Here is a 26,364-nt window from a genome sequence, read left to right as displayed (position 1 = left end):
GTTAAAAGCAGAAGTTGTGTAAGGTAAGCAGTGATTTATATTTATGATAGTAATATAGGATGAAATATGAGTTAAAAACAACTAGTAATGTGCAGTAATTTACCATTATATAGAGGGGGGATGAGTGGAGGTAGGTACTTCAAAGTACCTTCCCGGGACAAACCTTAGCATGTACATCCATCCCTGAAAGTTTCATTTTCCTAACCCAACCCCTTTCCAAGATAGCCAAAAGTAACTAAAGTAGAATTTTACCACAAATATAATAAGCATTTCTATTGGAAATGAATTTAACCCTATATAGGCTATACCTAACCCAACCTAACCTACCCCTGAATTGGAATATATAGGGGGGGGCTGAAATTCATTTCCAATATAAATGCTTATTATATTTGTAATCAGCATAAAAAAGGCACCAAATGGTGTATTCACTTTAGTCCTAACTCAATAATATGATTTGGTAGATAGGCTATTGACCAAAACTTTCAGGGATGGATCTACATAGGCTACTAAGGTATGTCCCGGGAAGGTACTTTGAAGTACCTACCTCCACTCCTCCCCCTCTATATAATGGTAAATTACTGCACATTACTAGTTGTTTTAGCTCACATTTCATCCTATATTAATATCATAATTATAAATCACTGCTTACCTTACACAACTTCAGCTTTTAACCTTGTTCATTAAAATATATTCCAAAATCCTATTTTCCTTTAACATTCATGTCTTTAAACTTATTTACTATATAGCTGACCTGCTTATGAAACTTGTTTGTGATGTCACAACTTTGTTTATCATAAACCCTTACCCTTAAGGGTAGCATCCAGGTGCCAAACAATCTGTGTTGACAGACATTTAAACTGTATTAACTAGGGTAAGAATTTGACAAGAGATAGACAAGTAAAAATAACCAAATCAGTTTTAAAGGACAAGTTATGTCATGGGAAGATGTTTTTGAAATCCCCCTTCCACCCAAACTCAAAATTTTCCAAAATTCTACTTTAGAAGCTTTTAAAATATTTCTAAAGCACTAAAAGATAGAGTGCTAAAAACATCAGAATTGACTTCAGAGGACACGTTATGTCATGGGAAGTTGTTTTTGAAATTCCCCTTCCCCCCAAACTCAAAATTTTACTTTAGAAGCTTTGTTAAATATTTCTAAAGCACTAAGACATAGAGCGCTACAAACATCAGAATTGACTTTAGAGGAAAATTTATGTCATGGGATGATGTTTTTAAATCCCCCTTCCCCCTGAACTCAAAATTTTTCAAAATTCTACTTTGAAAGCTTTTTAAATATTTCTAAAGCACTAATAGATAGAGCACTACAAATATCAGAATCAACTTCAGAGGACAAATTATATTATGGGAAGATGTTTTTGAAATCCCCCTTCCCCCCAAACTCAAAATTTTCCAAAATTCTACTTAAGAAGCTTTTTTTAAATATTTCTAAAGCACTAAGACAGAGCGCTAAAAACATAAAAATCAACTTTAGAGGACAATATATGTCATGGGAAGATGTTTTTGAAATCCCCCCAAAAAATTAGGTCAAATATACCTATAGGCTATGTATAAAAATTTGCCATGTTCAATCAACACCTTTTCTAAACATAATGGTTGCTACCATGAAAATGTGAGAAAAGAAGATTGTTAGATCACAGTAAAATTTCTTTTGTACAGGTGGTCTATTTTCCAAATATGCCATCAATTAATTTGAGTCTAAACCTTCTCAGTGGCTGAAAGAATTGATATTATTGTAAAGCACAGCTATCATTTACAATTTTACCTCCATCAGTGACACTTTGAAATATCAGTTTGAAAAAAAAAAATTCTAACAAAACCTAGTTTTTTAGATTTATCATCTATTGTGTATAGATTTGCATGTAATCGTCAAGAAATCTAACAATGAAATCTGAACTCTTACAGAAGGCCAATCCTATGAAAATAGTATGTTGTAAAACTTGTTTGAATAGATTAGTGTCTGCACAAAAGGAAAACTAGTTAGTATAAGACATCTAGAGCCACCACTGCTTACCATGACAAAACAAAGAAAGAAATTGTGAGAAGACAGTGGGTCTCTGGCCAATAGAAAAAAAAGAAACAATCACATGAATATTTTGCCTGCACCTATTGCATAATTTGTAATTGCTGTTCTATGATATTCTACTTCCATAATTTATGCAACAGAGTAGAAACTGTATATATTTTCTTTGGTTGTTTTATTTTCACTCTTCTTTGATTTTACTTTTTCCTTTCTTATTTTATTTTATCTTTTATTACGTTTTGTTTTCAATTCTCCTTTCTCCATGCTGAGGGTGCCTTGTTTGATACAAAAAAAATATTGGTGTGATTGTTTCTTTTCTTTTTCTTCCTACTGGCCAGAGACCAGTCCTATAAGGACTAGTTGTAATCCAGTCCTAGATGTCTAGTCTTGAGACATGAACATAATACAGATACTAATTCCACAGCATCTCTAAAAATACATTGACTTAAAAATTTCGTTTTGTTTGTAAATTAAATCATGATATATTTAGCATGTTTTAAATTAAGGGTCACCACTCCTCAAAGTGGCTTGTAACAGGTAGGAAAGTAGGCTTGCAACAGGTAGGTTTGAAATGCAATCAGTTAAGATTCATCCATTGCTCTGTCAAAAGGAATTGGTGCATATTGGTTACTCACCTCAAGGTTATTTTCAGGAATTATATTCATGTGTGCTTTCTGTTTCCATATTTAAAGCCATTTTTCTTGTATCACCAATATTGGCTGATGTCACCTCCAATAAGGAGGTGACAACTTCCCTTTTGTTATATAAATGCTAGTTTTTAGATAAAAATACATCAGAAACAGGAAAGTTTCTTTTGCAAATATTAAAATTCTTTAATCAGTTACGCTACATTTTGGATGCTTAGATTTATGGGATAATGTCCAGAAGCATCATGTGTGGAGGAGGAAAGGGCGTTCCCCCTACATTTTCAGCCAGTCATTAAAGAATGAGTGGGTAAAATAGTGGCATAAAGTGTAGCTATTTTTTGGCTCTTTTTATATTTATTTTTATACTTTTCTATTTATTTATTAGGCAAATGGGGGTAGCCTACATCATTGAAAAAGAAAAAAAATTGGTAGCAGTTATACCCAAATCAGTCATTCAAAATAACCAGCCATTTGAGAAAATCTGATCATTCTTATTTTTGGGGATAAATATATTTGAAAAAGTGGAAAGCTGATATTGCTTCCAATCTTAGTCCTGTGTTGGTACAGTGGATTTCATCAGCCTAGTAATATGGGATCCAGAGTTTGAACTTGGCCATGGGCATAGGGAAAGGGCTCCCTTCCCCCTAGAGCTTCAAATTTACACTAGATTTTAACAAGAATTTTTTGCATGTTGGAATTTTTCTGTTGGATGTTCACTGGTAGATGTTTGAAAAAGCTGGAAATAAACAGAAATTTCCAAATATTGTTTCTGATGTCAATATTTACATTTCAAAGCTCAACATTGATTTTTGGTCTGATATATAGATATATCGATTTTGGTATTTAATTTTGCCCAATTTTGAATTGAATTCATAGAACAAGAAGATTTTATCCAACTGTAATGTGAAATGTGTCAAATTACTTTTATGGTATTTATGTTTTCTGGAAATTGGAAGTAGGATAGTGGTTTTTTTTCATATTATAGTTGCTCAAAGATAAAAAGAGTATAGTAATCCAAGAAGATTTATGCTGAAGCTAATTCCTGATTTATGATTTTTGGGGATTATTGATGAATAAAAATTTCAAAAGGTATGATAGAACTTGCTAGCGATGTGATATTTTGTGATATAACTTCAGCCCCCCCCCTTTAGACAAGATGCTGCCCATGGACCAAGAAGAAGCCCATGAACTCAGCTGTAGCAACACATTGCAGGGCCAATACAAAAATAACTTTCAATTTTATTGTTTTTATTTTCGTATATCCCTTAAATGTAAGTAATTGATGTAATTTTGCAGGACTTTGCCAAAGTGGCAGTAATGGGTGCTAGTGGTGGCATTGGCCAGCCCTTGTCTCTACTTCTCAAACAATCACCCTTAGTAACAGATCTTTCTTTGTATGATATTGTTCATACTGTTGGAGTAGCTGCTGATCTAAGTCACATGGACACACAAAGCAAGGTCAGGGGCTTTGTTGGACCAGACCAACTTAAGGTAAGCACACCATTTTATTTAGTTTGAAAATTTTGCCAGATGAAGTTCCAAGACCTTTGCAAAAAATCACAGGACTGCTCTGCAATCTTCATTTAAGGCTTTAGTCCAACTGTGAAGAACTTATGGTAGATAGTAATAAAAATGTATTATGGCTCTTTATTTTTTGTTTATATTTTCATATCTCAAAACTTTTTAGCACTTTTAAAAAAGAGAATTATAAGCAATTGTTAAAACAAGTTTTATTCAGTCATCTTATCCCCTCCCCACAAAAATTCAAATATAGTGGCCATAAAACAGCACTTTCTAATTTAAGCTTTTTCCCTGAAAATTCTCAGACAGTGTTGCAAGTCAGCTCCCTACAGTGTTGCAAATCAGCTCCCCTTCATTTTGAAAAATAATTTTTTGGGTATTTTCACTTAAAGAAAATCTGTAAGATGCCCCCCCCCCCTACCCCCTAGATTTTGATTTTTTTCTGCATTAAAAAAAATAAGAACGTCCCTTGCCTGTTTATCCAACATTTTCGTGTACAGATATGGAAAAAGTTCCAAAGTTGCCAGCAGCAGAATTCGAAAAGCTGCCAAATCTGCCAACAAATTACACTAGGCCATGAAAACTGCCAAGTAGCACAGCTACTATGCTACCCCACTTTTTCCATGGCGGCTCGTGAATTTGTGTTGCTGCTCTGAACCCTACAAATAAAGTAATAAAAACAAAGAATGATATTGGAGTATTTTTCAATGACAGTTGAATGAAATAAATATGAATGAAAACTGAAATGAAAACAGGAATGAATATTTTCAAGCATATCATATATGCTTGAAAATATGTCATATATTTTTTCATATATGAAAGCATGAACAAATAGGAATGAAACTTCAAACTATTTTGACTCTATTCATGACAAGATTTTTCAGGGGTTGCAATGTCAAAGCGCTTAAAGAACTCAAATGAATTCAGGGAGGGATTATGTACTTTAAAAATTGGATATTTTTCTTTTAAATGGAGGAGTGTGCGTAGCTGTGTTTGTCTCAGGTGGCTTGGTGCTGTGGTGAGTTGTTAGTAGTAGTAGTAGTAGTAAAGACTTAAAAAGAAAGATAGGTGGTTGACTGATACTTTTTGACATTAAGTTCATTTCACCAAACAATATGTTATCTTAGAATTTTCAAAAATATGCTCTTTGGGGGGGGGGGTCTAAATGTTTGGATGGCCTTTGGGTTTAATCTCTGTAGAGGGATACCTCTAGATTTTAAACTTATTTCATCAAACAAAGTAACATTGTCAAAAAAGCTCTTCAAAAGAGGAAGAGTGCTTGGAAACACATTGCTGTTGCATTCCAGTTTAAGCCAAAAGACTGTGTTAGACCTTTAAATCTAGCAGTATATCTGTTTAGGCAAATTTTATCACACACAGCAATATAATTTCAAGTTACTGCTTAGCACAGGATCTAAAAGTTTCAAAAATTTACTCCATTGCTATTTGAATTGGACATGTTTGATTGGTAATCTAATTTACTTTTTAAATATGCTAATTTGATTGTTCCCTTCTTTCCGGCTTTGACAAAGTTATTCAATAAGGTCTCCTTTTTAATAGCACTTCTTTCAAGATGTATTTTATTTTTGTTGATTTTTAATCCCAGTTTACAGTTTCCAGCCAAGATTCTCTGACCTTTTATCTAGATTATTCTGTCATTGCAAAAAGTGTTTTTGTCGTCAGGCTCAGTGCTGCTCTTTTTTAATCTGTTTTAAAAAATCTGTTTAATCTGTGTGTTATTTTTTTTAATCTGCCATTTTTTTAATATTTGTTTTTAAATCATAATATCACAATTATTTTCAGCCATGGTACCTTTTGTCATTATTTTTATGAGTTATTGGAATAAGTGTCATTGTTTTTTTTGTCATTTAGGAAAAGTTTGAACGTTTTATGTGCCTTTAAAAAGTATCCTTGTTTTATATATGATTGTTTTGTCTATCAAGGTCAATTTCCCACTGGTGCAGATGATCGAATTCAATTTCTTAATAACGATTTGTGCTAAAACCCAGCCTTTGGTGAGACATTGCTTGCAAATATTCCTTGTTGGCGGAAAAAAGGGGGGGGGGGATTTGCCTCAACAAACATGACAATTGTATATAAAGATAACAGCACTGCAATGACCCATACAAACAGTTAGGCTTTTTCTGATGACAGAAATAAACAAAGGCGCTTATCACAATGACAGGTTGAACTATGACCCTTTTTAAAGTGGTGCCAAAACGTTAAAACTCTGTCTAGTTTCACAATAGAAGAAAACGTGCATAATATCTAATGACCAAAAAAAAATTACAATAATGGAGATAAAAATTGATGACCCAAAATGAATTATGCAAACATCTTCTTTATTGTTGGTAGGTATTGGTAAATGATAAAAAATGTATTGGTAAAATCTTGTTGGAATCATGCAAGAGTGAGTCCACTGTCGAGTACAGAGATTTTTTGAAATCTAAATATAAGGAAGCCCACAAGGCTGTAAAGTGGTCTATCATAGCTGACACATAACTCTTTCTTGAGACAAAGGTGGTTGAAGCAGTAGCAGCCACCAGTAAGGGTGACAGTCGGACAGTCTATCATGTCACCAAGGAATTAACTGGAGACTTCAGAAAGCCGGTACCTGTGATTGAAAGTAAGGCTGGCCAACTTCTTACAAAAAAAGGAAGACATTGATAAGAGATGGAAGGAATTCAATGAGGTACTAAACTTTCCACCATCTACAAACCCTGTATCCCCTCCAGCTGAGCTACCGTTCCTCCAACTTGACATAAGTGAAGAACATATAAGCCTGCTTGAAGTCATGACAGTATTACATAAGCTTAAGAATGGCAAAGCTGCAGGAGTTGATGACATACAGCCTGAGCTCTTGAAGTATGGAGCTGAATTCATTGCCGAGCCGCTTCACAAGGTTATTTCTCAGATATGGGAAACTGAAAATATTCCCACTGATTGGAAGAAGGGGGCTATTGTCAAGTTCTTTAAGAAAGGCAGAACAACCGACTGTAATAACTGGCGAGGTATAACTCTGCAGTCGGTAGGGAGTAATATTTTCTGCCAAGTACTACTGAACCGTATTCAGTAAAAAGTCGACGCAATACTAAGAGCTGAGCAATTTTGACCAGGAAGATCGTGCGCTGATTTGATATTTAGTTTGAGGGTACTCATAGAAGAAGCAAACGAATGGCAGACTGAGATTATTGTTGCCTTCATTGACTTTTTGAAAGCATTTGACTCGGTCCACAGAGACTCACTATGGAAAATACTTCGGTATTATGGATTCCCCAGCAAAATCGTTTGTATGATTCTCAAGCTATATGAGAATCAGTTATGTGCTGTACGGACTGATGATGGGGACCCTACTTAATGGTTCAGTATGAAGTCAGGTGTCCGCCAAGGATGTATCCTCTCCCCAGTGTTGTTTGCTATTCTCATCGACTACGTACATCGAAAATGTAATTTCAGAGGTGGAATTCAGTTGAACCTAAACCGCACATTCTGTGACGGAGATTTTGTTGATGATATAACCCTCCTATCTCATTTAAGAAAGGAGTTACAGAATAATATCACTGTACTCTCCAGTATGGCTGGGCGAGTTGGTCTGTCAATCAGTACACAGAAAACAAAGGTCATGTAAAACAGCGTCAAAACCCTACCTGTCTCACCGCTTAAAATTAGATCTGATGTACTAGAGGAGTTTGAAGCGTTCATCTACATTGGTAGTGTAAATCAATGTAAGGGCGGTCTTAAGCGTGAAATTATCACACGGGTTGCATGCACAGGAAGTGCTTTTAATAAGTTAAGAAATATGTGGAGAAAGCCAGGATACTCTCTACAGCTCAAGCTCCGGCTTTTCAATAGTAATGTCCTTTCCGTACTAATGTACGGCCGCGAACCTTGGGCGTTGACTAAGCAACAGGAAAAGCGAATCCAGGGTTTTGAAAAAACATCTGTCTTCGGCGGATCCTTGGTAACCAGTGGACTGATAAGCTCACTAACGCCTCTATACCTGAAAAGACAAAGCAGCCGCTCGTGATCGATAGAATTGCGACTAACTGATGGTAATATTTGGGTTACGTGGGGCTGATGGGTGTGGGCCGCCTACCCCATGATGTGTGGTGTTGGGTTTCTTCTGACCTCAGAAGACGTGGGCGACAGAAGACAACACTGGGAAAATGCCTTGAGAAGGAGGATGCGCTTTTGAAATCGTCGCCGAAGAACTTTGGTCAAAACCGCAAGAGATATCATCATGGAGAGGCACCGTTGTCGATGCGCCAGCCGGCGTGGGAAGACCTAATTCTAAGTAAGTAAATATTTGTAATATATTGTAAATGTTGTAAATAAAGTAAATATTGCTTCAATATTTCTTTTTGCTGGGTAGAAATTGTCCTCCTATTTTTTTATCACCATTTCTTAAGGGGATTATTATTATTATTATTCATTTATTGCCCGTCAAAAAAAAGGTACAAAAGGTACAGTAGACGGAGTAATCACTAAAGAAAACAAAAAAGAAAAAAAAACGAAGGAAAAGAAGGACACAAACACACATTGAAAATTCAACCACATGACAAAAGAAAACTCTTGATTACATTAATACGAACAGTGACTAGACTATATGCATTACATTAATATAAAAAAAACTATTATGAAGAAACTAGTGACCAAGAATGATGAAACTTACTTTGGAAACAGGATACAGATTCATTAATGCTAAAATTAGGGTCAGATAGCTAATACATTTGAATGATTCTATAGTTTTTTGTTCACGGGGGCAAATGTAAAGGATACTTAACAAGTCTGATGAAGATTGATTGTAGGTGCTTTTTATCTATAATTGTCAAAAATCTTCAGAAAAAACCACTGTAAATCAGATGAAGAAGATCTGCGGTGTTGTCAATCGGATTTAGAATGTATTGGTTGAAACGTAATTTACGTTTTATAATTGCAGCATAAGAAATGCTAATTTTACGCTCAACGTGAGAAATTAGCAAACGACGTGTGTGGCCTATAGATGTGCCAATTGGGAGGCCCAGGTATGTAATATGGTCTGAGGGTTTAACAAGAGAACCGTCCATATTTATAAGAGAAGTAGAGGGATTTCGCCAATTGAAAAGGATTACTTCGGATTTCTCAGGATTAAAAGACAGATCGATTTTTGAATATTCATCTTTGAGGATTTTGAACTTCTGCTCAATCCGCTTGATTGTACGGCTGAGATTCAGGATTTCATCAGCATAACAGATAAGAGACATATCGATTCTCACAAAAATGCATGAAGGAAGACACTTTGCCTGCGTTTCCAGGCCACTATTATTGAACAGGGTTGGGGAAGTGATAGCTCCCTGTCTAGTCCCTTTCTTAACGAGGATGGGGTACTGAGGATTCACAAGCATATTCGAGGGAATCGAAGAGTTTGGCCTCAAACGTGAATTAATGCAATTATATAGGGAAGGATGAAGAGCCGACTGCAGGGAAAAACGGGATGGCAGTTTTAAACGCACTTTTAGATTGCTATATAAATCCCTGAGAACACGGACAACTGATGGGTTTACGCCTCGCCTTGCCATATGAAGAAGCATGGACGAATGAATTAAGGAATCGAACGCACGTCTAACATCATGTCCGGCGAGGATCATACTTTCTCCCGAAGATTCAGCGTCGGCGAGGGCAGTAAAAACTGCTGTAAGAGCATGAGAACAGCCAAGATTAGCCTGAAAACCGAACTGATATGGGGGAACGTAATATTTCTGTCTTAACTCATCAAGAAAAAGAAGCTCGAAAAGTTTGCATGTCGTAGTAGATACGGTGATGGGACGGAAAGAGGAACATTGCAGCTCAGATTTCCCTTTTTTGGGAATCGGAGTCAGATCACCAATGCAGAACGAGGATGGAACAATACCTGTAACAAATATCATTTGCATGAGAAGGCTGAGGTGATGCACCAATAGATAACTTCCATTAATGATGTGTAGAGTGCTCACTTTATCTATCCCACAAGACGCTTTCTTTTTAAGTTGGGAAATAGCTTTTATAACAGCGTCACAAGTAACAACAAAATCAAGGTCAGGAGATTCATCAATGAATTTGTAGAGCTCGTCACAAAATTGTGACTCTAAAACAGGATCAGGCTCGGAAAATTCATTTGAAAAATGGGATATCCACTCGGACAAAGGAATGTCATTCGGGTCTGGCAAATTGGAGGAGATAGTACGAGGTAATAGCTTCCACAGAAGATCAGGTGAATTCCTGACCTTCTCGGAATAAAGTGTCTGCATTTTAGATCCATGAAGGGCAAGTTCCTTAGCAAAACATTTTTTTGACACGTTTCTCAGTTCATTGACTATTCCTTGACGGGGGCATAGGCAATCTCTCCATAATTTGTACCAAAATTTAGCACGGTCACAAGCTTCAGACAGCACTAGATTTCCTGACCACCCGGGAACTTGGGGACCAACACGTATTTTTTTAAGAGGAACTGCCCTTTTTTCAGCACACAAAAGTGCATGGCAGATTTCTGTGGAATATATATCAAGAGTTAATCTAACCTCATTAATGTATTTTATTAGGAGACTTTTGCAGTAGATGAAATGGAACCCGGATCTTGTTTAGGATACTATCTGAAATTTCAATGTACTGAGATGTGTCAATTTTATTCCAATCGCGAGAAGTATACCACTTGTGCCGGCGAACAGTATAAGCCTGTAACACTGGAATCTGAGAAGCTTCTCGTTTGAAACTAGAAGCAATAGGAAGATGGTGTGCAACTCGAAATTTGGAAACTACCTCAACACAAGGTATATCAAGGTTATATGACACAACATGGTCGAGGTTAGATGTGCAAGAGGAAGAATGAATGTAAGTAAACTGAGCAGATTTCTGTTGAACTTTAAAATCATCACCAAATATTCCTAATAGTAAAGAAGCACGGATAGAAGCTGAAGACAACCCGCAATTCAAATCACAATTAACATCACCTATGATCAAGCACGGGATTTTCAGTTTAAGGACATCACGAAGACAACAGCTAAGTTTACTAACTGCTAAAGTGAAATCTCTTTCCGAATCTTCATCTTTATAAACTGTGGGTAAATAAACATTTATTATTGCGCACTCACCTACTCGAACAGCTAAAAAACTATCACAAGAAAAGAAAACACTAGAATTAAGATTCGATGCTACATAAGTAGCAATACGACCGGAAGCTCTGCCTTTAGAAGCACTACGTTTAGCTGGAACCGAAAAAGTTTTGAAAGTGGCACTAATGTAAATTAAACTAAGGCAGTGGTTTGTCAAGAAATATTACTCCAAACACAGGAGATAATGTTTATGAAGTACATTTTAAATAGTAGGTTTTTTTTTTAAAATGCTATAATTAATGGTAAAAGATAAACAATGAAGATAAAGTAATCAAATGAGATGCCCGTTTTTCAGTTCGAGGGTTAAAAGGGCATTTGATACGGCGACAGGTTTGATTAAACTTTTTACACGAAATACAGAACTTGGTCAAAACGCATGGCTTATCCCTAATGGGAGAGTACTCCGTAGACCCACAACGAGAGCATAGTTCTGCGTTCTTACAATCAGCTGCAAAATGTCCTTGCTGATGGCATCTGAAACACCGTCTAGGTATGAATATGAAATTCTGGACAGTTAACTTTTCATAACCCACCTTCACAGAATTTTTCAGAAAAGAATCGAGATCACTCCGTTGTTCAAAATAAATCTTATAGACGCGTGACTTGCCACACTGCAAAGCTTTGACACACTTTTGAATAATTTTCCCTAGATCTTTTTCTTTCATTTCTGTCGGTACGCCTTTTATTATACCGATAAAGGTGGGAGATTTAACAGAGGCTAAAAGGCCAAGGTGGAACTTTTTCATCTGGTCAGAAATTGAGGAGGCAGCGGTTTTTTTACGACAATTTTCCATTCTGATGAAGAACGTTTCACCTCTGAAATATCATTTGCAACTTTAGGACATATTTTATCAATAAAATCTTTCCTTAATAGTGGAGATGAAAGATTGGATGGGCAATTTTTTAACACAACAGCATAGGTAGGAGGATTGGATTGGTCCTTGGTGCAAGACGACTGAGTGGAAGAGGGCCAGGCAGAAGTTGCTGTACTGCGAAATGTTGCTTATTTAGCTCAGACAAACTGTCAATTTTACGGGAAAGTTCATTCATGCAACAGGTTAAGGCTGCAGCAATTGCATCACCAATTGTTGGAATTTAACATGATGAGTAAATTACGAATTTTGGGATCATACGTTTTTCTTTCAATGCCGTAGATAACCACTTACAAATGTCAAGGACATTTTCATCGTCTTTTTGGCATCTAATTAAACGTGTTCCAATTTCTAGCGCCTGATGTAAGACCTCCTTTGCCTTTAGAATGGTTTCATGACTGAAAAAGCTTGTCGACTTAGCAATTATTGTTTCTACTTTGATACAATCTATCATCTATCGAGAAATAACATTAAATTTTTTACTCAAAATAATATATTAGTCACCAATTATTTAATATTTGACATTCCTTTCATAACATTATAAATACAAAAAAGAACTCCAAATCAATGCCGAAAACAGCCACTCATATACACTCAATCCGATCAAGCAGCCCGTGCCGCCAAAGCAGAGTTACAACTTTGTAGTCCGAGGAATTTTTTTGAAGGTCACTGAGTTAATGAGATTTCAAAATCTAAAAAGGTAATCTCACACTGAATCTAGGTCAGGGATTGCAATCACTTACATTCCTTATGAAATATACTTGGGTTGTGCAATAAATAATCCTTTTTGTCACTTACAAATGCTATTTATTTGGATAGATGTTCACAGCACGGGAGCTGAACAAGAACTATTTAGAATCGATTGGGTCGTTTTGCCTAACTTATAGAACTTGAATAAGCGATCTATGTAAACATCGGAAAACTAGAAGCCAATCACCTAAAAAGAAATGTAATTTGCTCAGTTTGGCAGCTCTGCGATTTTCTTGTGGTGCAACCCTCTTTAATTGAAAATTTTGCGACGCAATTTTATTGTCTTTTCAATAAAATTTTATAGTCAAACCACAAAGTCTCAATTGCTTTCAAATGATTATTAGTCCTGCGGGAGAATTCTCTTTGCCTTTGAGACAGTCAGCCAACGTTGAGGCTCACAAAATTGTGTTTAAGGTATTGAACCCTCTTAATATTGATCATTATATATAGCCGGTTTTGTCTCAGAACCTGTTTAAGAAAAAGTAAATTGCTGCTGAAGTTAATATGAAAATCATCTAGAGATCCTGAATGTCAATGTGTATAAGAAGAATCGCAGCTCTATCAATCTTATCAACTTTGTCGCAATTTGAAGTGACACCAAGTCAGTACTGTCCTTATTTCCTGAACGTTATTGTTTTTGTCAAATATGTAAATTATAGCTGCTCCTCAGGTTTTCGGGAAATGGTGTTTCTTATCTTAATCTTGTTCTAGTCCCTTTTCCTTTTTTTATTTTGTTATCCATCACATCTGTATTGATATTTTCCACATTGACTGTTTCAGCTAACAGTATGTCATTTCATTATGTATCGTCCACTAGCCTAAGAGACTGTCGGATGGCAGGCATTATAAAAAAAAAACATGGCATATACCTTTGTGAGGACTGGGAAAACATATCTCCCCCTCCCCCAAACGCTAAATTCTAAGTCTCCTCCCCCCCCCCCCCAAATGCCGTACCCAGGGGGATTGAGGGTTTGAACCCCCCCCCCCCCTACGTAACCAAAATGGATACAAACAAATTTTTTATGCGTTTTTAAGGGTTTTTTGTGAAACCCCTCCCCCGAAAAAATCGTAGAGCAACCCCCCCCCTCCCCCCAAAAAACCCAGAAGTTTCAGCTCGTATCCCAAGTCCTGAGACAAAAAGATGTTCTTATATATTTACGTATAAAACTCCCAACTTTTAATAAAGTGTCTGACTGTATCCAATGTCTAAAATAAGAAATATTTGGTGGCCTTTACCTTCGTACAGGCCAACGTATACCTTCTTGTGAGCATACAAAGACCTATTGACTCTGATTGTAAAAGTACTCGTGAGAAATACTCGCTTCAGATACCTCTTGTTACGGGATTGTCATCCGATTAGTAACTGGCTGCAAGTTAGGGGCGCTTACCAATTATATAGGGTAAGTTTATATTATTTTGTTGTAACGAGTTAAAAATAAATGCACTTGTGAGTACCTGATGTTTTGTGAAATATCAAAATGATTTTCAGGTCATGATATCTAAAGTTTTCGGGAGGGGGGGGGGGCTTGAAATTAGGAGTACTCGTGGGTTTTTATTTCTAAGTTGTTTTTTTCTCTAGAGCTCACTTGAAGGAGCTGAAATTGTCGTTATTCCTGCGGGTGTACCAAGGAAGCCAGGAATGACACGTGATGATTTATTCAACACGAATGCCTCAATTGTCAGAGATTTGGCCCGTGCTTGCGCTGAAGTTTGCCCCAAAGCTTTAATTGGAATCATCTCCAACCCTGTAAGTATTCGTCTTTTCTTTTGTGAGTCTTAGGAATGGTCTTGTTGATCAAAGCTCAAGCTCAGAGACTCTTTTTTTGGATGATCTCAAATCAAGGTTCAAATTTGAATCGATTAAAGCTTTAACTTGAGTGTTTTTTATGATTATATACTATCATGGTATAGGGAATTCAAAACCTTATTAAATAAAAATTCAAAAAATTACCAGGCTGAAACTCAGAGTAAAAATACTTTAAGGCCAAAAGCTCAAGTTGTAAGATTCACTGCTCCTATTAATGACTGTTGTATCGATTTTGTCATAAATCTTATGTAGCAAATGAATTATAATTAGAGGTCTCCATATGGCAACACTGAGAAATTGTTCTTAAATCCAACCTCATTGCTTATAAATTTTTGTTATTTCAAAATAGAGACTTATGTATCTTACTCTGTACAAATTTTGAGTGCTATCTTGGCTGATGATCATTGAATTAATAACGCTTGACGTTGATTGTGTGTGTTTTTTTTTAAACACTAAAGTTAAATATCTAATAATGATTCGGTTTATTTATTTTAAAAAAAGCGTAATTCGCAACAATGCCCGGAGGCTGTAGCCTGTAAGGGACTAAACACAATGTAACATTAGCCAAAAAATTAAATAAATTTTTGAAGGGAGGGAGGAGAAAAAAAACCCAAAGAAGCTTGACTTACTCAGCCTTACACAGAACCATAATTCAAAATTCTCGATTAAAATAAACTGGAAATTATTAATTTTATTATTATTTTTTTTTTGTCAGTGCGAAAGTGATATTTCCCCCATTCTGTGGAAAAAATAATCCATTTCTGCATTGAAACCTGTCAGAAACGTCCAGGGTAGAATTTTAAAATAATATAAAAAAAGAATAGAAAAATATTCTTTTAAGGTCAGTGCTAATGAGTGAACCTCTTGTAACTTTTTCCTCTTGTCCCTTTAGTTGTTCCGCAATTTATATCTTTTATTTCCTGTAGTCAGGATAGCTATCCATGGTATGAATACACCATTTGTGGCATTGTTTATTTTTGGGTGGTACTCTTCACTGGTTTTTACCAAAATTTGATGCTCTCTTTTGTATGGTACTGATTGGCGGCTATAAAAAATAGGATTTTGCCAGTAGAAAGGATTCTCCTATAGTAATTATGCACCTTAAAATTTTATCTGGGTGGCAACCGTGTAAGTAACATTAAACGTTATTCTGATTATTCTATTCTGAAGTTTATGTGCCTTCTGGTAGGACTAGACTATAACTCCTACTTGGTTTTGCTACCAACTATTATGATAGTAATAGTAGCTGAAATAGAAATAGTAGTAATAATGGAAAATAAGGAAATATTGTTTTTAATGTGTATACGATACGATACGAATTTATTGTGTCAAATAACAAGAATTAAATGAAACAGAATATAGTTTAAATAATCACTCTTCCTTGTCACTTACTTATTAAAATGAGACACAAAATACTGTCGAAAAGACAATCTGTATCGGTTGGTGGGCACGGGCGTACAAGGCTCGAGTTTATTCTGGTGCCTTGTATTATACCCTGTTCGTGCCGATTCAGGGAGCAAATCTCGATGCCTGTTTGCTCCAAAAGCTTCTGTCCAAAGGCCATTGTAAGCTGGTGTCGCCTGGCATCTAGTCCATCTATGCCTAGGATTTTAAGGCTATCATCATAATTCGTGAATTTCGGACCTAATATCACACGGGTAGCTCGTTTCTGCACATTCTCAAGGTCATTTCTTTGCTCTTTACTTAGCCCCGGATGCCACACAGGACAAGCATACTCTGTAATAATCTGAATGTACAGTTTATGAAAATTCAACAGTGAAAAACGACTAAAACTGAATCGTGACTAGATTGCGCAACGGTATATTCGCCTTCTTAGTACAATTATTAACATGTTCCATCCATGACATTTTTGAGTTAAAAATCACACCTAAAATTGTCATACTATTTACAATTGGCATATTTATATCACTTTGACTAGGAACTTTTTTTTTTCAAAAACGACACTCATAAGTGCTGACTTTTTCCTATTAATTGAAAGCCGTTTTTCTTCACAGTCAGCCTCCAAACGACGAATTGTGCCATCCGTACCAATCATGGATCCTAGCTTATGAAGTATCAGCAATGACATACTGTCTTTCAAACTTCGCTCTGTTTTCATGCCAAGTCGCAATTTTGTTACACATTATTAAAAATAAAACAGGTCCCGTTTTGTTACCTTGGGGTATTCCACAGAAAACCTAAAAAAATCCGATTGTACCCCATCAGCACCAACACACTGTTGCCGTCCGTGTAAAAAACTATAAACTATCCGAATTAAAAAAGTTCTAAAATCTGTCATTGACTCAAGAATATGCGGATGGCTTGACTTGTCGAAAGCCTTTTCTAAGTCTGCTTGCAATATTTCTACAAATGTATCTTTATTTTCTAAATGCTCCAGGGCTTCTTCCACAATTTCGATGAGATAATGTACTGTTCTAGATTCTTTGATAAATTCCTACTGACTGGGATCTATTTTATTACAGAAATCTTCTAGTAGCCATTTCTTTAGAAAATGTTCGAAAACCTTAGATACAATAGGGGTCAAAGGTATAGGTCGTAGGTCACTCACCCCTTTCTGATTCAAAAATTTAGGTATTGGTGTTACAACTGCTTTTTTTAAATCATCCGGAAAGGTACCACTCAACATACATTGGTTTAAAAAGGCTGTGAGAGGTTCAGCTAGAAAGGCTGCGTTTTCTTTGTACAGGGTTGCTGGAATGTCTCCAGGGTAAGTTGCCTTATTGGTGTCAAGTATCTCAAGAAACTTTGCAATTTCATGAAGGAAAATCGCAGGTGTTTTAGATCGAACAGTCAAGGGGGAATACTGGAAATTGGTGGATTGCTTCTGCAAATACTAGCAAAACACTTATCAATAGCGTTTGCGTCGAGGTTATTCCCAGATTCGTCGTATACGCTTACACTTTGCCTTACAGAGGAGCCAGTGAGAAGCCCTATTCCTTTATAGTAATCGGCTGGGTTTGTGGTCATGAGCTCCTTCATTTTTGAACCTTAGGACTTCTCAGCCAATCTACATTCAAAGATTACTTAATTTCTCAGGTTGGAAGCTTCACCTATCTTCCCTTTCTTATGGAGCCTGTTGCGTTTGCGTATCAGCCTTTTCAGGCGCGAGTTAACCCAGGGTTTGTCAGCTGAGTTTACTGTGACTGTCTTCTCTGGAAAACATACATCATAAGCTATCCGTATTTCAGTGGAAAATATTCTATACATCTCGTTGATATTGCAGTTTCTGTACAAACTTTTCCAGTTTTTCGAAATAGCCCTTTTAGCGAATAGGTCTTTTCCAGACTCAGTCAGAGGCTGGCATAAAAAAAAGATCGCTTGGTTCCTATTCTCTTTTCCTCCCTGGGACACGAGTGCACACAGAAATGTGTACTTTTACTAAGACTCGGCAACGTCACTGGATCGCTAGAGAAATCGGAAATACCTATGAAGATGAGATCAATGACATACTTTTGAGTTGTCTTTTCATGAACAACTCGCTTCAAGCTTAGCGATCGTTCAATCCAGCTGGGTAGTAGGTTGTTGAAGTCACCCATAAGAACCACAGAACTGTTTGAGTGTCTCATTTTAATCTCATCTAAACATGCTTGTAGATGGGCTATGAGCTCCCGCCTGTAACTCGACCGCGGCGGATAATAGAGTACTCCAACTACGATCGAGGAAAACTTACGGGGAAAAAATTTGGTCTCAGTATTACCCACAACAGTTCGTAGTCGGTAGTCTGAGAGCCTTCATATCTCTGATGCGGTCTATCGTTTCGAATGTACATATCTACTCCTCCATGTGTGACGACTGCAACTTCCTTGATTCGCCTACTCTTAAAATTATAGTTACTTATCTGGGCGTTAAATTCATGGGCAGACCACGTCTCTGTTATGCAGCAAATATCAACTCTATTGTCATTTAGTCTTGTCGAAAGTTCCGTCACTTTATTGCTTAGAGACCGGGCATTAACAAGGAGAAAAGAGGGGAGATCGTAAGAACTTGCTGCTTCTTTCTTTTTATCTACCTGGGGTAGATCACCGAAAAATGTTAGAAGTTTCCCAAATTTTTAGAACTTGTTGGAACAACGTGCTTGGGGGCTGCAGGGACCCCAAGAGATGGCCAGTGGCTCGCCATACTCCAGTTGAGAGGGAGAACTGGGCTGGGTTGAACAACTTGGCCGTTACCTGATAAGAAAGAAGGAGCAGCATTTAGGCTAAGGTACATTAAATACAAAGGAGAAATACCTCTCTCGTTAGAAACCGGTCTTCTATGATTATTAAGCTGAAAACGTCTAGGATGGTTGGTATTTGGAGACCTCGCTGGTTGCTGCCTTGGAGACAGTTCCTGTTGCGTGGTGTGGACAAAGTTGCATTTCTGTTTGTTAGGGCACTGGCGTAACGAACCATGCTTGCACAGGTTCGTGTGATCAAACTTGCAGTTCTGACTCTGGCACTTATTAGCTGCATAAAACTTGCAAGGATGAACATAAGTACAAACTTTACCTTTGTTGCATTTTCTGTGGCTGAAATATTTGCAAATCGTCCTATTCTGTTTCTGTTCTGTGTGTGGTCGACTAGTAAACTGTGAGCGACTTTGTTTGGAAGCGCTTTGTTGTTCAAGCTGGTTGGCAACTTCCTCTTTCAGCTCAGGTACCACAAGATTTAGCAATAGATCTATTTGCTTTTGTTGAAGCTGAATTATTTTGTCTTTTTCGGCCATAGCAAGGCGGAGTTGCATCAACTCTACCTGAGCAAAATCTTGATCTGTAGAGCAGTTGCTTCCTAATGTTTGTCTCTAAAACGAATTCATAAACTAATATGGTTCTATTCTATCTTCAAGCCAAGTGGTTGTTTCATCTTTCTACTATTCATGTTATAATGTACCAAATTTAGTATAATCGTACTGACCTTCAAAACTTACGCGCATTTATCTCTGACTTACTTACAACTTTCATGTCAAGCTACTTACCATAGTCGACTACAGCTTACCATCGTCGTTGAATGTGGTAAGGGGTGTACTGCTTGTTTTTAATTAGCCTAAGATCTAGCTTTTAATTGGTAAGTATTGAAGGAATTACACTTGTTTTTGCTTCTAGTAGTGTAATTTGAATAAGTTTATAATCTGTTAAAATTAAAAGCTACCATAAGCGTTCCCTTTGCGCCATAATCCGTGACTTTACTTTTAGTGACAAAGGGGTACACACTTTCTCCGATGCTGCATCTTCTGGGCGCCTATTGCACAAACAGGTTTTTACTTTCTTCTTTTTTCTATTCTTCGACGTTGTTTTTTTTTCCAACAAAGCAACGTTTCTATGTGAATTCTGGCTGAAATTTTCTGATTTCTTCTTAGAAAATTTCATAAATAAAAGACTTTATTGAATACATATATAAGAAAGGATGTGAACGGCAATTTTGTCTCTTTTTTTACGAGGGCACTAATAATAAACTTCTATTTATTTAAAGCACAATTTGGCTGACTGGAGAGAAATTGTTGTTGCTAACTGTTGTGGTCATTACTGCCAAATTTCGTAACTAAAATTTAAAAACGGAATTTCGAAAGCAGTACGTACATGAAAATATCTTGTTGTTATGTCGTCCCCAATTCATAAGTAAATTTTCACTTACGCATCAAAACTATTAGCAGGAGTAAATTTTTATAAAAAAAGAGGGGGGGGGGGGAGAGTGGAATTATTCCAATTTCTATGCCGCTAGGAAACGCATTAGAAGCAGGTAAAACTGTTATTTGGTTTGAGCACTTACGGGGAAGTTCATATAAATTTTATATTAAAGTACCAAGGACATTAAATTAAAAACACCCCCCCCTGGACCTGTCTTAGGTTTATTCATATCTGAAAACCGGATTTTCTAATATTTTCTTCTGATAGTTTCAAAAACTATTACGTCATCAAGGCACTATCACATTTTTGTCTGTGTTGCCATGCTGAACCATGAAAATAATTAAGCAAATGAATTAGTTAAATGTGATTACGCTTTTTGTGTGTAAAAATTCAAACAAATTTTCTTAATTTTTTAAGATATATGTTCAACCAACTCAAACAATCAGCTTTCATTTTGACTGTCCTTGGTACTGTAAAAGCTTTGGATTTATGTAAAAATCAGACGATTTTTCATAGGCAGCGCAATAGTGCTGCCTAAGTAAAGAACGATGTCGACACAATGTATTATTTATTTTATTTTTTTTTGCTTTTTTCATACCCCAGGGCACTTCGTATCGAAGCAGTTGTCGTAGGAACTTCGAAAAGGGAACGATGTTGGCACAATGTATTATTTATTACTTTTTCCTTTAGAGTAGGGCACTTCGTATCAAAGAAGTTGTCGTAGAAACTTCGAAAAGGGTTCATTCAATTGGAAATTGGAGTGGCTTGTGCCCTTTTTAATAGTCGAAAGTGATTGGAATGCAACTAACACCCCTTTCACTCTGACCATTTACCAAAACACATCCAATCACAATTTTGAGATAGCCATTTTGTTCAGCGTAGTGGATTTCCAGATAGAAATTATGTTTTTGAGGAGGACACTCCCCCACAGCCTTCAGGGCAAGGATTGTAAGTTATAACCTGGGGCATATAAGGTTTTAATAGAAGGCGTTGTCGTAGAAACTTCATAAAGGGCTCATTAGATTGGAAATTGGAATGGCTAGTGCCCTTTTTAATAGTCAAAAGTGATTGGAGGGTAACTACCCCCCCACGCGTATCATTCCCCCAAACACATCTAATCAAAATTTTGAGATAGCATTTTATTCAACGTAGTTGAAAGTTTTGGAAATTAGGTCTTTAAGGATGACAACCCCTCCATCCCCACAGCCCTCAGGGCAAGGGTCGTAAGTTATGCCCTGGGGAAATACAAGGTTTTTATAGAAAGCGATGTCGTAGAAACTTCAAAAAGGGCTCATTCAATTGGAAATTGAAAGGGCTAGTGCCATTTTAATAGTCGAAAGTGATTGAACGGCAACTAACCCCTCTCTCACACCCACCATTTCCCCAGACATATCCAATCGAAATTCCAAGGTATCTCTTTTATCCAACATAGTCGACAGTTTTGAAAATTAGGTCTTTTCAGGTAATAATCCAAACAAAACTCTCAGTATAAGGGTTTTAAGCTATGCCCTGGGGACTTGTAAACTTTAAGTAGAAAGCTGTGGTAGAGATTTAAAAAAGGGCTCATTTGAGTGAAAATTGAAATTTCCCTTTTCAATAGTCAAAAGTAAGTGGAGTAATAAACCCCCCTCACATCCAATCAAAATTTAGAGATAGCCATTTTGTTCAACGCAGTTTAAAGTTCTGGATATTATGTATTTACGGATGACAACCCCCCCCCCCCAGAGCCCCCAGGGTAAAGGTTGTAAGTTTTGCCCTGGGGGCATATAAGGTTTTTATAGATAGAGTTGTCGTAAAAACTTCAAAAGTGGCTCATTCAATTGGAAATTGAGAGAGCTAGTGCCCTTTTTAATACTTGAAAGTGATTGGTGGGTTATATAGAAAGCTGTTGTAGAAATTTCAAAAAGGGCTCATTTGATTGGAAATTGTTTCTGGGGGGGGAAATTTGTTTTGGGGGGAGGGCCAAATCCTTCAAACCCATTATTCTGTGAGAAAAATCAGTAAATTATGGGAAAATGAAAAAAAAATTCGTGAGATTTCCGGGGGGCCCGGGCCCGGAGGCCCCCCTGCGTACGTCCCTGTAGAGGATGACAACCACCCTCACAGCCCTTATGGTAAGGGTTGTAATATATGTCCTGGGGGCATATAAGGGGTTTATAGAAAGCGTTGTCGTAGAAACTCAAAAAGGGTTCATTCGATTTGAAATCAAAAGGCCTAGTGCCCTTTTTAATAGTCGAAGGTGATTGGAAGGCTTGACATTTTTATAGTTAAAATCGATGGGGGTATAATATATTATTTTGTTGTTGTTGTTGTTTAGACCATGGCACTTCGTTTCGAAGGAGTTGCCGTAGGAACTTCGAAAAGGGCTAATTCGATTGAAAATGGAAAGGGCTAATGCCCTTTTTAATGGTCGAAAGGGATTTGAGGGAAACTAATCCCCCTCCCACGCCCACCCTCTTATTTGTCTTTATGTTTAATTACTAAATGTTGCCTTAAGATTAAATAAAAGTGCACTGTGTTAATGCTAATTCCCAATAAGGCATCTCAGCAGTATCCCAAGAACGACTGAGGGTATTATGTTCAAACTTTCGGGGCTACTTCTGCTCTTAAAATTTAACCAAATCAAAATAGCGTAAGTGTATCCAAGCTATTAAAGAAAGTAAACAGATTTTTTTGCGAATGGTATCAAGTTTTCCATTTCAGGTCAACTAGACGAGGTATGAAACTAAACTAAACAGTACTATTTCTGTCCAGATTTTTAAAAGGGTTTATGTTGTTAAAAATTGCTGCAAATTTTTCTCCAGCATACAAATAGCAGGCCAAACTATAAATTCTTAAAAAAAATGAAAAGATTTAAAGTATTATTTTCTGTTTCCCTGAAAGACTATGTCAATATAAAAGGAACAGAAATTAATTAAAAAAACGTTTTCCGCAAAATAAGTTTTTCAAAGAAAAATAAAGAACTCCATTAAACAAAAATGAGCAAAAATAAAATCAAGTAATCTACCAAGCGTGAAACTACCAAACATCAGCATCAATAAATAAATGAAACCCATAACAAACAGAAATTACAATAAAAAACCAAGTCAAACTCAAAACAAGCAGGAATTAACATAAGTTGGGCTCAAAACCCCTATGCTTTCCCAAGGTCAGAACATAATTTACACTTTACTGAAAAAAATACAAATGGATGTGTATTGTCAGTTTAATATACATATACTGCTATTTATTAATCAAAATGTTAATATTATTTGATTTATTAAAGTTATAAAATTAAAAACATTTATTTTTTTTCATTAAAGTGCAAATTTTGTTCTGGCCTTGGGAAGGCATAGGGACTTCCAGGTGGTTCAAGTGACTTTCAGACATTAGGATCAGTGTGTCAAGCTAATTTGATTAAGTAACTTTAACAAATTAAAATCAAATTAATTTTTAACTATAGGTGAACAGCACAGTTCCAATTGCCTCAGAAGTTTTTGCCGAAGCCGGGGCTTATGATCCAAACAGGATTTTCGGTGTAACTTCCCTTGATGTTGTTCGCTCCAACGCTTTCATTGCTGAACTCAAGGTTTGTGGAAAGTTTCTATTCGATGTTGAATTTTTATATGGCTTTATTTATGTCGATATTCTTAAAGCTTCCCTATATGTACATTATAATATACATATTTATATCGTCATTTCATGCCTAAGATTCGTTTGTGACATTTTCTAACTTCTAAAAATCGGTATTGTTCTGCTACATTGGCCTGCCTTATGCTTATTCTTTCATAAATGTCCTCGTTACATATCATATCCAAATAAAGAGCTCGGTGAATTCACAAATTTGATTTTATACGTCTACTTTACCGCCGTTTATTCTATGTATTAGCAGTTTATTTTTTGTCTATGATTGTTTATTTATTTTTACTATTGGCTTATTTATTGTGACTGCTATTAGTTTATTTTAAGTCTCTTTTTTAGTTTCTATATTTATTTTATTATTTTCTACGGTTTTTTTCAGTATTTGTTTTATTCGTCACTATCATGCCTAAAGATCGTGTCTTACAGCTTTACACTTCTGAGATTACTAAGCTCTTCGTAAAAAAATGAATCACTATGGCAATGTTGACCAAGAGGATCAAAGTGTGATTGGACATGCATTACCATGTTGATCTTCCCTTTGAGAACAGCTTAGCAAACGATTTTGAGTAATTATATATGAAGTTTTCCTAGTAATTGTAATTCATTTCTCATGGTAAATTGACTTCCTTGTCAGAATACGAGCAATTTTTTTCTAAAAACTAGTATCAAACATTTTATAAACTATATGATTTATATTCTATAAATTATATACATATAAATATATATATATATATATATATATATATATATATATATATATATATATATATATATATATATATATATATATATATATATATATATATATATATATATATATATATATATATATATATATATATATATATATATATATATTGCTAGTGGATTGTTGTGAAGATATTTTCTAAGCCAGTGTTGCTCAAGCTTTGTTGTGACTACACCCCAAGGGATAAAGCAGACATGTATGCCCGATTTTGTTTTTGGTAGGGGGGAGCAGCTTTTATAAAAATGCGAAAATAGGCGAAGTAAAAACATTGAAATCTATTAAAAATTTCGTGATTTCGTCTTTTTATCTTCCTAATACGACACTTGGGCTTTTTGACCGCCAAAATCCCCCTCCCCCATCACACACCCACTGGTTTTGGTGTATTTTTTTTTACATTTATGCAAACTCGTCTCAGTAAAGAAGATGAGGAAAGGATCCAAATATAATTCTTGCCATAAAAAGGTCTCCAAAATTTGAATCAGCTCCTTCCCCGCCCCCCCCCCCCATGCTCTATACGCAGAGAAGTAATTTATGACCAAGTACGAACCGATTAGATCAAACTAGGACGAGTTGTGCAAGGTCAAATAGTTGTATATTTTATCTTTTATGTATAAACTATAATATACTGTGTATAGGCCTACTATATTATATGTACCCTATACTTTATTCCTATTTTTTTTTAAACTTTATTTTCTTTGTTGAAACTTTATTTTAATTTTTCTGCTGAATTATATTGAAGAGTTGCAATTTTTTTGAAGAATTCGAACATAATCTTCTAAAAAAGTTTTCACCAAAGCTTCTACGTGTAGACAAATTAATTACTAATTATTGAGAATAATTACAAAATCATGACTTAATTTGTTCATAGTAGTAGTTATAAGTACTTTATTTGTTTTCTTTTTCAGGGACTTGACCCACAAAAAGTGAACTGCCCAGTAATTGGTGGACATGCTGGTATCACCATCCTGCCTGTGATTTCACAGTGCACGCCATCTGTTTCTTTTGAGCCTGATCAACTAAAGGCACTTACTGAACGAATCCAGGTTAGTCTGCTAGTTTGAGCATTATTGTTTGAAAACACTCGTTTAGCATAACACTCATTTTGTTATTCTAAACACTCGTTTAGAATAACGCATTGGTAGCCTATCATTGTTTGAATGCAATCGGTTTTGTGTTCTTATGAAACCCTTTCAAGCATTTGAAAGTTGTTCTTTGCTTGTTTTATGTTAGAAAGGGTATTTAACATTATGAGAAAATGGGTTTTACTAGTTGAGTTTAAGTTTGGGAACATTAGTAAAATTTGGTGTTATCAAAGATATAAAGGAAGGTTGCTTTCCAATAGTCCTAAATGCGCTTTTGTTTCGGTTGTTTACGTTGGTGACGAAATGCCGTAAGAGATCGCGTGGATAATCTATGTAAAAGGAAGGTAATTAGCCCCGGTTTTAAAAGACCTACTACCGCTAACAACTCACCTCAGCACCAAGTCTCCTGAGGTCAACACAGGTACGCACGCTCCTCTCCATCCTAATCTATTCGAATCCTCCCTCAACACCCTCCCAGGAAGTTCCAATTTCCCTTAAGCTTTCTTTACGACAGCATTCCACCCC

At 36.1% G+C, this 26,364-nt stretch overlaps 1 protein-coding gene across 1 annotated transcript in view; it reads left to right on the top strand.

Annotated features, from left to right (window-relative positions):
* The window catches only part of Mdh2 (malate dehydrogenase 2), a 43,285-nt gene that overhangs the window by 11,043 nt on the left and 5,878 nt on the right, over positions 1-26,364 (top strand). The window contains exons 2-5 of the mRNA XM_089099358.1: positions 3,985-4,179; positions 14,538-14,705; positions 23,831-23,956; positions 25,663-25,800. Of these exons, the coding sequence (XP_088955484.1) occupies positions 3,985-4,179; positions 14,538-14,705; positions 23,831-23,956; positions 25,663-25,800 (627 nt within the window). The remainder of the gene's footprint in view (positions 1-3,984; positions 4,180-14,537; positions 14,706-23,830; positions 23,957-25,662; positions 25,801-26,364) is intronic.

Source organism: Artemia sp. Qi Xiang Cuo, chromosome 13 (assembly GCF_049724085.1).
Source record: "Artemia sp. Qi Xiang Cuo chromosome 13, ASM4972408v1, whole genome shotgun sequence".
Lineage (NCBI taxonomy): Eukaryota > Metazoa > Arthropoda > Branchiopoda > Anostraca > Artemiidae > Artemia > Artemia sp. Qi Xiang Cuo.
The sequence above is the reverse complement of the archived record's forward strand: the minus strand, read 5'-3'. Positions and strand labels throughout refer to the sequence as shown.